We start from the raw sequence: 17,080 nt of genomic DNA, 5'->3' as shown, positions 1-17,080 counted from the left end.
AAAAGAGGCAATCATTTACAAGGCAAAATCAAAGTGCTTTCGCCTTGTGAATGATTGGCGCTTTAAAAATACGTGCATACTCACCAGAATTCCTGCACAGCCTGCATCTCGCAAGCTATTACTCAAGGCCCTATATGTAGTATTCAGTCAAGCAACCTACCAATAAAGCATACTGTACAAGCAAATAAAAAAAGAAAAAAGAAACAGAGAAAACTTTCACTATACAACCTTGGTGTTCCCAGACTCTCTGTCAATATCCTCCTGCAGGGCCTTCCGCCGTACCTATAAAATAAAACAAATCTTCATAAAGCAACATCAACTACAACAGAAGTCTTACATTAAGATGGTGATTATTATATATATGTCAAAGCTGTTCAGCCTTTACAATAAAGGTAAGCCTGTGTACTCTACTACAACTTAGAAATATATATATATATATATATATATCTCCTATATATTAGCCCAAGTCTGTGACTCTGTGCGTGCCCGTAACGCTGGGCGGAGTCACAGATATGGGCTGATCTACTCTATGCAGCGCTGCCACATACCATGCACCTTGGTGTAGAGGCTTCCAATCGTCCCTCCGGTCCCGCGCCGAAGATGTGTGAGGGCGGGAGGCGACTCTCTGACACTGAGCGCCTCCCGCTCCCCGCCTGAGCCCCGGTGCCTCTCCCCTGCCGTCTGCCCCAGTGAGGAGAGGAAACCCTGCATAGCGCTCCTATTGCCGGCTACGATCTTCCAGGTACAGCAAGTCCCCGGCTGCCTCGGGGGGGGAAGGGAGAGATGTGCCTGCCGAGGGGGAATGTGTGCCTAGCGGGGGGGGACATGTGCGGCACAGCGGCTCACGCGGCAGCAGGGACAGCGCACACTGGTGTGCTCCCCGGCTGCCGAGGGAGAAGGGCTTGGCGGGGGTGGGAGAATGTGCCTGGGGGGGGGGGGGGGGGGGGAACATATGAGGCAGAGCGCCCGACTCACCGGGACCAGGGACACCCCACACTGGTGTGCTCCCTGGCTGGCCGCGACACAGTTACCCTGACACTGCGCCCGTGTGCGCTGCGGCCCTGCTGCTACTGATGAACGACCATCCCCAGCGCCTCCTGACCCCCTACCCCACCTGCGGCACCCCCGCACCCCGCTCATCCACCACCTGCAGCCCCTTCCACCATCCACTGCACCACCACCCCTCCCCCACATGCTGCGCCTCCAGACCCCCTACACCACCCACGGCCCCCACTCCCCTGCCCCTCCATCAACCACAGCCCCCATACCCCCCCCCCGCCCCCTCCATCCACAGCCTCTACAGACACCCTCCCCCATCTTCCGTCAACCCCCGCAGCCGCCCATCCCCCACCCACAGCGCCTCCTCACCCCATACCGCACCTGCAGCACCCCTGCACCCGCCCATCCACCTCCCCTCCACCCACAGCCTCTACAGACACCCTCCCCCATCCGCCGTCAACCCCCGCAACTGCCCCTCCCTTACCCGCAGCACATCCTGACCCCTTACCCCAATCCTGACCCCTTACCCCACCCGCTGCCCCCGCACCACCTCCGGAACCCCTCCCCCATCTGCCGCACCCCCGCACCTGCCCCTCCCCCACGCACATCTCTTCCGAACCCCCTACCCCACCAGCAGCGCACCTACCCCTTCCCCACCTGCAGCGCCTCCGGCACCCCCTCACCCAGCCCCCAGATTCCCGTACCTCCTGACCCCCTACCCCACCTGCATGGCCCCACTCGCATGGCCCCACTGCATCCGCTCCTCCACTACCCGCTGCTCCTCCCGACCCCATCTGCCCCCCCCCCCCACCTGCCCATCCCCCACGTGCATCGCTTCCGGACCCCCTACCCCACCAGTAGCGCACTCGCCCCTTCCCCACCTGCAGCCCCTCCGGAACCCCCTCACCCAGCTTCCAGATCCCCGTACCTGCCCCTCCCCTACCCGCAGCACCCCCCACCCTCCCCCACCCATACCGCCTCTGGATCCCACTCCCCCGCACATCCCCACCCGCAGCGCCTAACGACCCCATCCACTTTCCCCCCCACACCCGCTGCATTCTGTACAGTGTGCCCTGCAGGCGCTGTTCACACCGTCGCAAGGGCCTACGCCCCTTCACCATCCAACGCCCTTTAATTGTGCAATATTGAACCGCTCACAAAACTAGGAATGCAGGTAATACTTCATATAATACATATATCGAACGGCGTACAGGGGTTAAGGGGGCGTAGCCCCTTACGACGGTGTGAAGAGCGCCGTAGGGCGCGATGAAGCACCTAGTATATATATATATATATATATATATATATATATATATATATATACACACACATACAGGTTGAGTATCCCATATCCAAATATTCCGAAATACGGAATATTCCGAAATACGGACTTTTTTGAGTGAGATAGTAAAACCTTTGTTTTTTGATGGCTCAATGTACACAAACTTTGTTTAATACACAAATTTATTAATAATATTGTATTAAATGACCTTCAGGCTGTGTGTATAAGGTGTATATGAAACATAAATGCATTCTGTGCTTATACTTGGGTCACATCACCATGATATCTCTTTATGGTATGCAATTATTCCAAAATACGGAAAAATCCGATACCCAAAATACCTCTGGTCCCAAGCATTTTGGATAAGGGATACTCAACCTGTGTATATATATATATATATATATATATATATATATGAAACGAAATAGAGGAGATGGCGCCAAGGGAGTTATATCAACGCCCTACCTAAAAACGGACCCTTACAGTACTCTCCGGATAAATTACGTCAGATAACAAATACTAACATAAAAATTTATTAAAACAACATATAAACCCGACACAAATGTTCATAAGTATACAGAGTTGATACATTTACATTTGTCGCACAATTTGAACAATCAGTTTGTAGTGATGAGGAAAAAGCGTAGATATATCACTACGATTTCCTCCTTCTCCTTATTGTAGATTCGGAGGTAACATCAGATAATAGATAGATAAATAACCCAACGCGTTTCGTCTTGTTCCAAGACTTCATCAGGGGTAAAATCTCTTCATTTCAGAACATATTGTCAGCACATAAAAGGTCATTCAAAGATGTATGAACAACGTTTCAATATTTCAATGGGACTTGATTGATACAGCGAGGACCATACCTCATATATCATCAGCTTGAGTCTGACATTCAGATATTCGAATATGGGGAAGATTCATATGTGTATAGAATCTAACTGGTTCGCAAGCAAAAGGAACCTCGTCGGTCAGCAGCTTGAACCTGACACTCAGAGACTCAGGAGTGAAGGCAATTCAAATGGGTTTAATGTCTAACCAATTTAGAACACGTGGTAGACCCTCCAGTGGTGCAGTGCTGACAGCCAAGTCTCTGTATAATATGATTATACAGAGACTTGGCTGTCAGCACTGCACCACTGGAGGGTCTACCACGTGTTCTAAATTGGTTAGACATTAAACCCATTTGAATTGCCTTCACTCCTGAGTCTCTGAGTGTCAGGTTCAAGCTGCTGACCGACGAGGTTCCTTTTGCTTGCGAACCAGTTAGATTCTATACACATATGAATCTTCCCCATATTCGAATATCTGAATGTCAGACTCAAGCTGATGATATATGAGGTATGGTCCTCGCTGTATCAATCAAGTCCCATTGAAATATTGAAACGTTGTTCATACATCTTTGAATGACCTTTTATGTGCTGACAATATGTTCTGAAATGAAGAGATTTTACCCCTGATGAAGTCTTGGAACAAGACGAAACGCGTTGGGTTATTTATCTATCTATTATCTGATGTTACCTCCGAATCTACAATAAGGAGAAGGAGGAAATCGTAGTGATATATCTACGCTTTTTCCTCATCACTACAAACTGATTGTTCAAATTGTGCGACAAATGTAAATGTATCAACTCTGTATACTTATGAACATTTGTGTCGGGTTTATATGTTGTTTTAATAAATTTTTATGTTAGTATTTGTTATCTGACGTAATTTATCCGGAGAGTACTGTAAGGGTCCGTTTTTAGGTAGGGCGTTGATATAACTCCCTTGGCGCCATCTCCTCTATTTCGTTTCATATTTTCACACATTTAGTTCCTCCTAACAGGGAACTTAGAGGATACAGGCAGCCATATAATTAATTAATTTTAGTGTTTTATTTGAAATAGCGCAGTGGGAGAGTAATTCTTGTCATATATATATATATATATATATATATATATATATATATATATATGTAAATAAAATTCAGAGGGGGCACTCTCCAGACTTTTCAATATCAAATGTTCATTTATTGATAATATACTTTACATAGTCAGCATAATGACAGGGTAGTCATTATGCTGACTATGTAAAATAAGAATTTACTTACCGATAATTCTATTTCTCATAGTCCGTAGTGGATGCTGGGGACTCCGAAAGGACCATGGGGAATAGCGGCTCCGCAGGAGACTGGGCACAAAGTAAAAGCTTTAGGACTAGCTGGTGTGCACTGGCTCCTCCCCCTATGACCCTCCTCCAAGCCTCAGTTAGGATACTGTGCCCGGACGAGCGTACACAATAAGGAAGGATTTTGAATCCCGGGTAAGACTCATACCAGCCACACCAATCACACCGTACAACTTGTGATCTGAACCCAGTTAACAGCATGATAACAGAAGGAGCCTCTGAAAAGATGGCTCACAACAACAATAACCCGATTTTTGTAACAATAACTATGTACAAGTAATGCAGACAATCCGCACATGGGATGGGCGCCCAGCATCCACTACGGACTATGAGAAATAGAATTATCGGTAAGTAAATTCTTATTTTCTCTAACGTCCTAGTGGATGCTGGGGACTCCGAAAGGACCATGGGGATTATACCAAAGCTCCCAAACGGGCGGGAGAGTGCGGATGACTCTGCAGCACCGAATGAGAGAACTCCAGGTCCTCCTCAGCCAGGGTATCAAATTTGTAGAATTTAGCAAACGTGTTTGCCCCTGACCAAGTAGCTGCTCGGCAAAGTTGTAAAGCCGAGACCCCTCGGGCAGCCGCCCAAGATGAGCCCACTTTCCGTGTGGAATGGGCTTTTACAGATTTTGGCTGTGGCAGGCCTGCCACAGAATGTGCAAGCTGAATTGTACTACAAATCCAACGAGCAATCGTCTGCTTAGAAGCAGGAGCACCCAGCTTGTTGGGTGCATACAGGATAAACAGCGAGTCAGATTTTCTGACTCCAGCCGTCCTGGAAACATATATTTTCAGGGCCCTGACTACGTCCAGCAACTTGGAATCCTCCAAGTCCCTAGTAGCCGCAGGCACCACAATAGGTTGGTTTAAGTGAAATGCTGAAACCACCTTAGGGAGAAATTGAGGACGAGTCCTCAATTCTGCCCTGTCCGTATGAAAAATTAGGTAAGGGCTTTTATAGGATAAAGCCGCCAATTCTGATACACGCCTGGCTGAAGCCAGGGCTAACAACATTACCACTTTCCATGTGAGATATTTCAAGTCCACAGTGGTGAGTGGTTCAAACCAATGTGATTTTAGGAATCCCAACACTACATTGAGATCCCAAGGTGCCACTGGAGGCACAAAAGGAGGCTGTATATGCAGTACTCCCTTGACAAACGTCTGAACTTCAGGAACAGAAGCTAGTTCTTTTTGGAAGAATATCGACAGGGCCGAAATTTGAACCTTAATGGACCCTAATTTGAGGCCCATAGACAGTCCTGTTTGCAGGAAATGCAGGAATCGACCCAGTTGAAACTCCTCCGTAGGGGCCTTCCTGGCCTCGCACCACGCAACATATTTACGCCAAATACGGTGATAATGTTGTACGGTTACATCCTTCCTGGCTTTGATCAGGGTAGGGATGACTTCATCCGGAATGCCTTTTTCCTTCAGGATCCGGCGTTCAACCGCCATGCCGTCAAACGCAGCCGCGGTAAGTCTTGGAACAGACATGGTCCCTGCTGGAGCAGGTCCTGTCTTAGAGGTAGAGGCCACGGGTCTTCCGTGAGCATCTCTTGAATTTCCGGGTACCAAGTCCTTCTTGGCCAATCCGGAGCCACGAGTATAGTCTTTACTCCTCTCCTTCTTATGATTCTCAGTACTTTTGGTATGAGAGGAAGAGGAGGGAACACATACACTGACCGGTACACCCAGGGTCCCTTGACCTGGAGCAATATCTGTCCAGTTTTTTGTTGAGGCGAGACGCCATCATGTCCACCTTTGGTTTTTCCCAACGGTTTACAATCATGTGGAAGACTTCTGGGTGAAGTCCCCACTCCCCCGGGTGAAGATCGTGTCTGCTGAGGAAGTCTGCTTCCCAGTTGTCCACTCCCGGAATGAACACTGCTGACAGTGCTATCACATGATTTTCCGCCCAGCGAAGAATCCTTGCCACTTCCGTCATTGCCCTCCTGCTTCTTGTGCCGCCCTGTCTGTTTACGTGGGCGACTGCCGTGATGTTGTCCGACTGGATCAATACTGGCTGACCCTGAAGCAGAGGCCTTGCCTGACTTAGGACATTGTAAATGGCCCTTAGTTCCAGGATATTTATGTGAAGTGACGTTTCCATGCTTGACCACAAGCCCTGGAAATTTTTTCCCTGTGTGACTGCTCCCCAGCCTCTCAGGCTGGCATCCGTGGTCACCAGGACCCAATCCTGAATGCCGAATCTGCGGCCCTCTAGGAGATGAGCACTCTGTAACCACCACAGGAGAGACACCCTTGTCCTTGGAGACAGGGTTATCCGCTGATGCATTTGAAGATGCGATCCGGACCATTTGTCTAGCAGATCCAACTGAAAAGTTCTTGCGTGGAATCTGCCGAATGGAATCGCTTCGTAAGAAGCCACCATCTTTCCCAGGACCCTTGTGCACTGATGCACTGAAACCTGGCCTGGTCTTAGGAGTTTCCTGACTAGGTCGGATAACTCCCTGGCTTTCTCTTCCGGGAGAAACACCTTTTTCTGTACTGTGTCCAGAATCATCCCTAGGAACAGCAGACGTGTCGTCGGAATCAGCTGCGATTTTGGAATATTTAGAATCCATCCGTGCTGTCGTAGTACTATTTGAGATAGTGCTACTCCGACCTCTAACTGTTCTCTGGACCGTGCCCTTATCAGGAGATCGTCCAAGTAAGGGATAATTAAGACGCCTTTTCTTCGAAGAAGAATCATCATTTCGGCCATTACCTTGGTAAAGACCCGGGGTGCCGTGGATAAATCCAAACGGCAGCGTCTGAAACTGATAGTGACAGTTCTGTACCACAAACCTGAGGTACCCTTGGTGAGAAGGGCAAATTGGGACATGGAGGTAAGCATCCTTGATGTCCAGAGACACCATGTAGTCAACTTCTTCCAGGTTCGCTATCACTGCTCTGAGTGACTCCATCTTGAACTTGAACCTTTTTATGTAAGTGTTCAAGGCTTTCAGATTTAAAATGGGTCTCACCGAGCCGTCCGGCTTCGGTACCACAAACAGCGTGGAGTAATACCCCTTTCCCTGTTGTAGGAGGGGTACCTTGATTATCACTTGCTGGGAATACAGCTTGTGAATGGCTTCCAATACCGCCTCCCTGTCGGGGGTAGACGTTGGTAAAGCAGACTTCAGGAACCGGCGAGGGGGAGACGTCTCGAATTCCAATTTGTACCCCTGAGATACTACCTGCAGGATCCAGGGGTCCACTTGCGAGTGAGCCCACTGTGCGCTGAAATTCTTGAGACGGGCCCCCACCGTGCCTGAGTCCGCTTGTAAGGCCCCAGCGTCATGCTGAGGACTTGGCAGAAGCGGGGGAGGGCTTCTGTTCGTGGGAAGAAGCTGTCTGTTGCAGTCTTTTTCCCCTTCCTCTGCCCCGGGGCAGATATGAGTGGCCTTTTGCCCGCTTGCCCTTATGGGGACGAAAGGACTGAGCCTGAAAAGACGGTATCTTTTTCTGCTGCGAGGTGACTTGGGGTAAAAAGGTGGATTTCCCAGCTGTTGCCGTGGCCACCAGGTCCGATAGACCGCCCCCAAATAACTCCTCCCCTTTATACGGCAATACTTCCATATGCCGTTTGGAATCCGCATCCCCTGACCACTGTCGCGTCCATAATCCTCTTCTGGCAGAAATGGACATCGCACTTACTCTTGATGCCAGAGTGCAAATGTCTTTCTGTGCATCTCGCATATATAGGAATGCATCCTTTAAATGCTCTATAGTCAATAATATATTGTCCCTGTCCAGGGTATCAATATTTTCAGTCAGGGAATCCGACCAAGCCACCCCAGCACTGCACATCCAGGCTGAGGCGATTGCTGGTCGCAGTATAACACCAGTATGAGTGTATATACTTTTAAGGATATTTTCCAGCCTCCTATCTGCTGGCTCCTTAAGGGCGGCCGTTTCTGGAGACGGTAACGCCACTTGTTTTGATAAGCGTGTGAGCGCCTTATCCACCCTAGGGGGTGTTTCCCAACGAGCCCTAACCTCTGGTGGGAAGGGATATAGTGCCAATAATTTTTTAGAAATTAGCAGTTTTTTGTCGGGGGTAACCCATGCTTCATCACACACTTCATTCAATTCATCTGATTCAGGAAAAACTACGGGTAGTTTTTTCACACCCCACATAATACCCCTTTTGTGGTACTTGCAGTATCAGAGATGTGCAAAACCTCCTTCATTGCCGTGATCATGTAACGTCTGGCCCTACTGGAAAATACGTTTGTTTCTTCACCGTCGACACTGGAGTCAGTGTCTGTGTCCGTGTCGACCCACTGAGGTAACGGGCGTTTAATAGCCCCTGACGGTGTTTGAGACGCCTGGACAGGCACTAACTGAGCTGCCGGCTGTCTCATGTCGTCAACAGTTTTCTGTAACGTGCCGACACTGTCACGTAATTCCTTAATTACGGCCATCCATTCAGGTGTCGACTCCCTAGGGGGTGACATCACCATTATAGGCAATTGCTCCGCCTCCACATCATTTTCCTCCTCATACATGTCGACACACACGTACCGACACCCAGCACACACACAGGGAATGCTCTGATAGAGGACAGGACCCACTTAGCCCCTTGGGGAGACAGAGGGAGAGTTTGCCAGCACACACCAGAGCGCTATATATGTATAGGGACAACCTTACAATAAGTGTCTATCCCTTATAGCTGCTTATATCTGTTATTTTGCCAAATAAGTGCCCCCCTCTCTTTTTTACCCTGTTTCTGTAGTTGCAGGATGCAGGGGAGATTCTGGGAGCCTTCCTACCAGCGGAGCTGTGTGGGAAAAATGGCGCTGTGTGCTGAGGAGATAGGCCCCGCCCCCTTCACGGCGGGCTCTTCTCTCGCTTTTTTCTGGAAAACTGGCAGGGGTTAAATACATCCATATAGCCCAGGAGCTATATGTGATGTATTTTTTGCCAAATAAGGTAAATTCATTGCTTCCCAGGGCGCCCCCCCCCAGCGCCCTGCACCCTCAGTGACCGAAGTGTGAAGTGTGCTGAGAGCAATGGCGCACAGCTGCAGTGCTGTGCGCTACCTTATGAAGACAGGAAAGTCTTCTGCCGCCGATTTATGGACCTCTTCTTGCTTCAGCATCTGTAAGGGGGCCGGCGGCGCAGCTCCGGGACCCATCCATGGCTGGGCCTGTGATCGTCCCTCTGGAGCTAATGTCCAGTAGCCTAAGAAGCCCAATCCACTCTGCACGCAGGTGAGTTCGCTTCTTCTCCCCTTAGTCCCTCGATGCAGTGAGCCTGTTGCCAGCAGGTCTCACTGAAAATAAAAAACCTATTTAAACTTTTACTCTAAGCAGCTCAGGAGAGCTACCTAGATTGCACCCTTCTCGTTCGGGCACAAAATCTTAACTGAGGCTTGGAGGAGGGTCATAGGGGGAGGAGCCAGTGCACACCAGCTAGTCCTAAAGCTTTTACTTTGTGCCCAGTCTCCTGCGGAGCCGCTATTCCCCATGGTCCTTTCGGAGTCCCCAGCATCCACTAGGACGTTAGAGAAAGTATATTATCAATAAATGAACATTTGATATTGAAAAGTCTGAAGAGTGCCCCTCTGAATTTTATCTACAATTTTAATACCTCGGTATTTGAGTGGACACCCCAGCATTTGTTCATCATGAAGATGTGAGTGCTACCGTCTTGTTTCTATATATATATATATATATACATATATATATATATATATATATATATATATATATATATATATATATATAGGTATATCTTTAGTTACTGCTTAAAACATACCCATTTACTCACACAAAGTGGAAGCAGTCATTTGCAGGAGGAACCAATATTCATGAGTATGCAGCCTATTAATCCCCAAAGGAACAAAGAGATGCCTCACTGAGGCCATTAGTTCAGCCTGGTCACATGTAGAAGATGGCCGTCTTCGCTGTGTATAGGTGATTGCTCAGCTTTAAAGCATATTCCTGTGCATATTTACCGTATCAATGTGCAATTCATCTGTGTTCCCAGCCTTTTCCGACACCAACTGGACATCACTGTTCGCCTATAGTATATGAAAATGTGTTGTTAGTTCCATTTATAGTAGCGTAACCTAGTTTGTACTTACATATAGTGAGTGTAGCAGACTGTACATGCCAACATGTGGTTTAATTTTCCAGGTTGTAGTGTTTACTTTTGTTTAATGACTGTAATTGCAAATTATCAATGATAATATTCAATATAAGCTTTAAAAAAACAAAAAGCCTTTGACCAGAGGAATCAATTAACAATACTATAGTTTACCTTTAGTTCTGATTTAAACATTAAGTGCCAAACTACCTATCCTCCAAGATAGAGTTGCTCTACCTACTCTGCCCTGTTATTTGCTGTATGTTGTTTTACTATGTCAATTTAAACTGTATTTAACTTATAGTATGTCAAGTTATACTACTGTGGGGGAATTAGGTTAGCTGTAGTAACCGTGTTTGCGGTAAAAACAGGGCCACGGGCCGCTATTCAACTGTCCGACAAAAAATTCTGGCAATAATTCTCCATTTATCGCAAATTTTGTTTCACCACCTCTGACCAGGTGAAAAGTTTGGGGAAAAACCTTATTTTAAGGTAAATATGTTGAGATTTGGATCAGAACCCCCTTTAATTACTAATTAGGACGTTTTTTAATATTATATAGGGGTGCTTTATGAGTGGGACAAGTGTTTTTTAGGCTTGCAGGAGGAAGTATTTTTTTTTTTATGAACCTCCAAACTTAAGTAGACCATTTATTTTTGAGTAAAACACAATACAGGTTGAGTCCCCCTTATCCAAAATGCTTGGGACCAGAGGTATTTTGGATATGGGATTTTTCCATATTTTGGAATAATTGCATACCATAATGAGATATCATGGTGATGGGACCTAAGTCTAAGCACAGAATACATTTATGTTACATATACACCTTATACACACAGCCTGAAGGTAATTTTAGGCAATATTTTTTATAACTTTGTGCATTAAACAAAGTGTGTCTATATTCACACAATTCATTTATGTTTCATATACACCTTATACACACAGCCTGAAGGTCATTTAATACAATATTTTTAATAACTTTGTGTATTAAACAAAGTTTGTGTACATTGAGCCATCAAAAAACAAAGGTTTCACTATCTCACTCTCACTCAAAAAAGTCCGTATTTCGGAATATTTGGATATGGGATACTCAACCTGTAATATAAGCACCCCAAATCTTTTTCTTATGACCACTAATAGACTTCGATACTATTTTCCTATAGTTTGGCTTTTTTTGGGATACAGGCAAATTTCCCCCTTTCACCTACGTTTTTCTCTGGTTTTGACGGCAAGAATTATCACACGAAGCCCATTTTTGGGCAGCACTGAGAAAATGTTGTTGTATAATAACCGTCTACAATGAGGTACGTGTTGACATTTCTTTATTCACCTCCTTGAGAGAAGCAGCATTTAGAGACTTTTCTTTTCCTTTCTTGATTTTCTTTTTTAAAACAATGTCTGTATCCTCACCACCACAGTTTCCGTTAAGATCCTCATAGTATTCTCCATCTCTCATCTTACTGATGTTGCTGGATACTAGATGCTCATCGGGAGATGCAGCTTTCCTCTTTTTCTTTTGTTTAGAGTTGACACCATCTGTCTTTCTAGGGCACGAAACATCTTTGCCAGGATTTTTTGACAACTCAGAAAGATAGACGCTATGTTTATCAATGTCTGCATCCTCCAAGTTCAAGGAAGATGCTTTTCCTCTCTTTTTTAATTCTACAATTTCTGATAGCTCAGGAGGAGACTTTTTGGCAGATGATTCTGAGTCTTTTAGCACACTATCATATCTATCTTTCTTCTTCTTTTTGACCTTTAAGTCTTCAGTGACAGCATTTCCATTCACTGTAGTTTCATCACCGCTGTCGCCTTTGTCGGGCTGAGAATTCTTTTTCTTGTTTTTCTTTGGTTTTGAGTAACTTTTATTATCAATGGATGAATTAGATTGTGTTATCTTTATTTTATTCTTCTCAACCACAGTCAAGGTGCCAGCAGTGTTCTTATTTCTGGAGTTTATTCTGTCCTCCTTCGGATTGTCTGAAGAAGAGAGAGAGCTCTCTGTGCCATTTTTCTTCTTTTTGTTGACAATTTTGGACTTCGGTAAAGAAGGAGCTTGGCTATTCTCGCCTGCAGTTTCACTTTTACATTTTGGTAAACGTACAGGATTATCTTCCTCTAGGACAGTCTTCTTTTTCTTTGTACGGAGATGAACATTAGCTTTCGGTTCACATGGCTCAATCTCTTCATCAAAGACCTTCTTCTTTTTCTTTTTAGGGCGATCACCATTCGTGTTCACATCACATGATACAATATCTTCATGGAAGTCATTCTTTTTTTTCTTTTTGGAAACATCGTCAGTTTTAGGGTCACATGGCACAATCTCGTTATCCAAGACCTTTTTTGTTGTCTTTATTTTATTCTTCTCAACCACAGTCAAGGTGCCAGTAGTGTTCTTGTTTCTGGAGTTTATTCTGTCCTTCTTCGGATTGTCTGAAGAAGCGAGAGAGCTCTCTGTGCCATTTTTCTTCTTTTTGTTGACAATTTTGGACTTCGGTAAAGAAGGAGCTTGGCTATTCTCGCCTGCAGTTTCACTTTTACATTTTGGTAAACGTACAGTATTATCTTCCTCTAGGACAGTCTTCTTTTTCTTTGTACGGAGATGAACATTAGCTTTCGGTTCACATGGCTCAATCTCTTCATCAAAGACCTTCTTCTTTTTCTTTTTAGGGCGATCACCATTCGTGTTCACGTCACGTGATACAATATCTTCATGGAAGTCATTCTTTTTTTTCTTTTTGGGAACATCATCGTCAGTTTTAGGGTCACATAGCACAATTTCGTTATCCAAGACCTTTTTTTTCCTCTTCATTTTGGAAACATCATTAGTTTTGGGATCACATGATTTATTATATTCCAGTACATTTTTCTTTTTTTTCCTTTTGGGAACAACATTAGTTTTGCTATCACATATTGTATTATCTTCATCCGATAAATTCTTCTTTTTTTTCTGTTTTGGGACGTCATTACTTTTGCAGTCAAGTGATGCAGTATCTTCATCTGAGATATTTTTCTTTTTGGCATCATAATTAGTGTTGGCATCATAATTAGCGTTGGCATCACATGATGTAATTTCTTTATTCAATACATTATTTTTTTTCTTCTTTTTGGCTGCATCGTTACTTTTGTAGTCACAAGAGGCAGTATCCTCAGCTGGGACCTTTTTCTTTTTTTCCTTTTTGGGGACCATCTCAATTGTTTCAGGCTCATGAGAAGAAATGGCATCCTCTTGGGCCAAAGCTTTCTTTTTAGGTTTCTTTTTTGTTACGTCTTCATTATTATTACACTGTGGTTCCACCGGTGTCCTTTTTCCAGTCTTTGGCTTCTTCTTGCCTATGGATTTACTGGAAGGTGTAGTTGCCTCATCATCGCTGGTCATTACTCTACAAGATATTAGTTATAGTGAATTAACTGAAATCCATTTTCTTCATTAATGATGATAAACAGTCAATAACAAAACTGTAATCAACATATGTGCAGTTACTCATAGCAACCAGAGATGTAAATAAACAATACATTGCTAAAAGGACATGACTGCTATTTACACCTTGCTAAATAAGCCCCATTATGCGCCCCAGGAATAAAGCAATTAACATTTTCTAGCTTATTCTCATTATCTATGTATGTACTATGTACGTAGATAGAGATAAAGTATCAGACAATCTGCTCCTAACTGCCATGTTACAGGCTGTGTTTGAAAAAAACAGGAGCTGGTTAGTAGGTACTTTATCACTCTCCAAGGCTTAGCACATAGACCCCTAATCACCATGTCAATACTGACTGAATACTACTCCTTACTTTCTTTCCCATGTGAAGGGGGGGGGGGGGGGGGGGTAAATGTATCAAGCCTTGGAGAGGGATAAAGTGGAGAAGCTGCCCAAAGTAACCAATCAACATCTAACTGTCATTTACTAAAGGGACCCATACACTTATCCGACCGCATGTCGGGGGGCAGGATCGCCCAAGATACATCGGATGCTGTCTTTTTGCATCCGATGTATCCCGGGCGATCCCAGCATGCCCCCAGGTCAGACCAGATTGAATGTGCAGCACATTCAATCTGGAGGATCCGATCCGATGCTCACGGGAACACGCATCGGATTGAAACGGAGTCACCTCAAAAATGTCCGATTTCACCCGATATATCGGGCCGAATGCCCGAACTGGGCTGAAATCAGGCATAATCGCTCTAGTGTATGGGGCCCTTTAGAACACTATTTAAAATGACACAAGCTGATTTGTTGCTTTGGGCAACTACTTCACTTTCTCTCTCTCCAAGGCTTGAGTCATATTTCCTAGGGAGAGATTTAGCAAACATTTTAAAGAGAACAAGTGGAGGTATTGCCTATAGTAACCAAAAAGTTTTTTTATAGACTGCACTAGATAGATTATAGCTAGGATCTGACAGTTTGGTAATAATAATGTTATTCTATATGACCCAATGTGTGAGATTAGAAGCACTGCACAATTTTTTCTGCAAGTCTTCAATGTTCCTTACCTGCTGTGATTTGTTCTGTATGGGTTGCAGTTAGGGAGGCCAATCCCGGGCCATTTTTTCAATCCCGGGAATCAGGATTGAAAAATTAACAATCCCGGGATTGGTTTCCTTGCAATATCCGCTGCCGTTCCACCCTGCACAGACCACATAAAAACCTACCCATATGACCGGGTCGAAGGGTGGGCCTGCCTACTGCAGCGCTGAGGTCCGGGCGGCTGTCTGCGCAGCGTGACGCGAAGTCGAAGGTCATGCTTCGCAGACAGCCGCACACCGCCCGCCGCTGTGCACTGACAGGAGCAGGAGCACAGGGAGGTAAGCAGGGGGAGCCGGGCAGCGTCCGAGCCTCCTGAGGGTGCTCAGTGCTGCCCGGCATTGGAAAAACAAAGGAGTTTCCTAAAACATACACTGACCCTTGCAGTTCAACCCTTACAAATTCTAAGCAGCAGATTCAATTAGCTGTGGGACTTGCCGCCCGAATGCACCATGCCCTGAGCGGAGCTTCTGGATTACTGCCCGCGACCCTCCTCGATAAGCGCAGAGTGTGCACTTAACGCAATTTTTTCTTGCAGCTCCTGAGGCTGGGAGGAAATATCCGCAATAAATGCATCATCCGGGCTTAGCGTACAGTGTAATTCCATAGCACCAGGCACTTCAACCTGGAGCTACAGGCTTACCGTGCATGGAAATTGACAAATAATTCAATAACTTTCGGCATTAAACCATGAAGCTGCAGCCTCTGGGTAAGTCCTGCTGCTAACGGCATCTGCACCTAATTATGTAAATCCAGAGGAAGGCAATACAAAAAGCAGCCTTGTATCAACACCCCCAAAATCTAGTTTTCATTCTTATAAGTGAATCTGCCATCATACCTTCACTTAGTGAGGAATTACACGGCTAATCGCAGCACTCCCAGTGTGACGGTTAACCCTAATGTTGGTGCCATACAGGGGAACCACTGTGGTTCTCATCACTGGTCTATTACACTCCAGGTGGAGAGCAGAAGAGTGTGACAGACCACATTATAATTGGTCCCCTCACTATGCAGCCTTTTTAAAGTGGTGAATGTAAATGTTCTGCCGGTCAAAGCATCTCTAATTGCCCTTAAATTAAAGGGGGGCAGAGATGGAAAACTGCATTAATTTAAGGTGGTACACACGGGAGATTTCTCCCGGAGATGTGTGCTGAGCGAACTATCTCCCCCCCCCCCCCCCCCCACTAAGCACAGTGCAATGTGTGCTGAGCGAGGGAGGGGGGGCGCTCATTTCATCCAGCGGTGAAATGAGCGATCTACTAGATTTGGCATGCATGCATGCCAAATCTAGAGCCAGCGATAGCGACGTCGCGCATCTCTGTCTCCGGCACCCCTACACACGAAGCGATGTGTTCTTAATTTCTAAGCAATCTAGTCAGATTGCTTAGAAATTAAGTGAACTTCGCTCCGTGTGTACCCACCTTAACAATCCGATTTCATAAGGACTGGCAAATCATCAATCTCAGACTGCACTGCCTGAAATGTCCAGCTCAATGCTGCCAGTGTGTATGATGTAAAGCAGATATACACAGACATGGTCTACCTATAATTGTATGTACTAAGGAACGTAAAGTGTGGCTTGATAGATGTTGTGGAAGTACAAGTCCAAGGGCTCCATTTCTCAACGATACTTATTGCCGCTTCCTTCACCCTTCTGAGCAATATTGTTTAAAATATCGCCTAGTGTGTACGCTACAACCGATGGACGCTGCGTGCTCCCGCGCATCGTTATCAGCCCCCTCCGTCACCTGTGCATGCAGGTCAATTTGGACTTATCGACTGTTCGGGCCGGCCGTGGCGTGACATCACTGAACGATATCTCTAGCAATATCGTTCAGTGGGGCAGATGTATTAACCTGGAGAAGGCATAAGGAAGTGATAAACCAGTGATAAGTGCAAGGTGATAAAGGCACCAACCAATCGACTCCTAACTGTAAATTTACATATTGGAGCTGATTGGCTGGTGCGTTTATCACCTTACACTTATCACT

General features: G+C 45.7%; 1 protein-coding gene across 2 annotated transcripts in view; it reads right to left on the bottom strand.

Moving 5' to 3' along the window:
- The window catches only part of KNOP1 (lysine rich nucleolar protein 1), a 29,271-nt gene that overhangs the window by 11,139 nt on the left and 1,052 nt on the right, over window positions 1–17,080 (bottom strand). The window contains exons 2-4 of one of the 2 annotated variants that reach the window (XM_063934438.1): window positions 11,891–13,943; window positions 10,430–10,495; window positions 229–282 (exon numbers count right to left, since the gene is read on the bottom strand). In XM_063934438.1, the coding sequence (XP_063790508.1) occupies window positions 229–282; window positions 10,430–10,495; window positions 11,891–13,939 (2,169 nt within the window). In that variant the 5' untranslated portion in view covers window positions 13,940–13,943. Of the gene's footprint in view, window positions 1–228; window positions 283–10,429; window positions 10,496–11,768; window positions 13,944–17,080 lie in introns of those variants that run through there. The other variant, XR_010182085.1, reaches the window with a different exon arrangement.

The sequence above is a fragment of the Pseudophryne corroboree genome, chromosome 7, assembly GCF_028390025.1.
Source record: "Pseudophryne corroboree isolate aPseCor3 chromosome 7, aPseCor3.hap2, whole genome shotgun sequence".
Taxonomy (NCBI): Eukaryota; Metazoa; Chordata; class Amphibia; order Anura; family Myobatrachidae; genus Pseudophryne; species Pseudophryne corroboree.
This window is presented reverse-complemented; position numbering and strand designations above follow the sequence as displayed.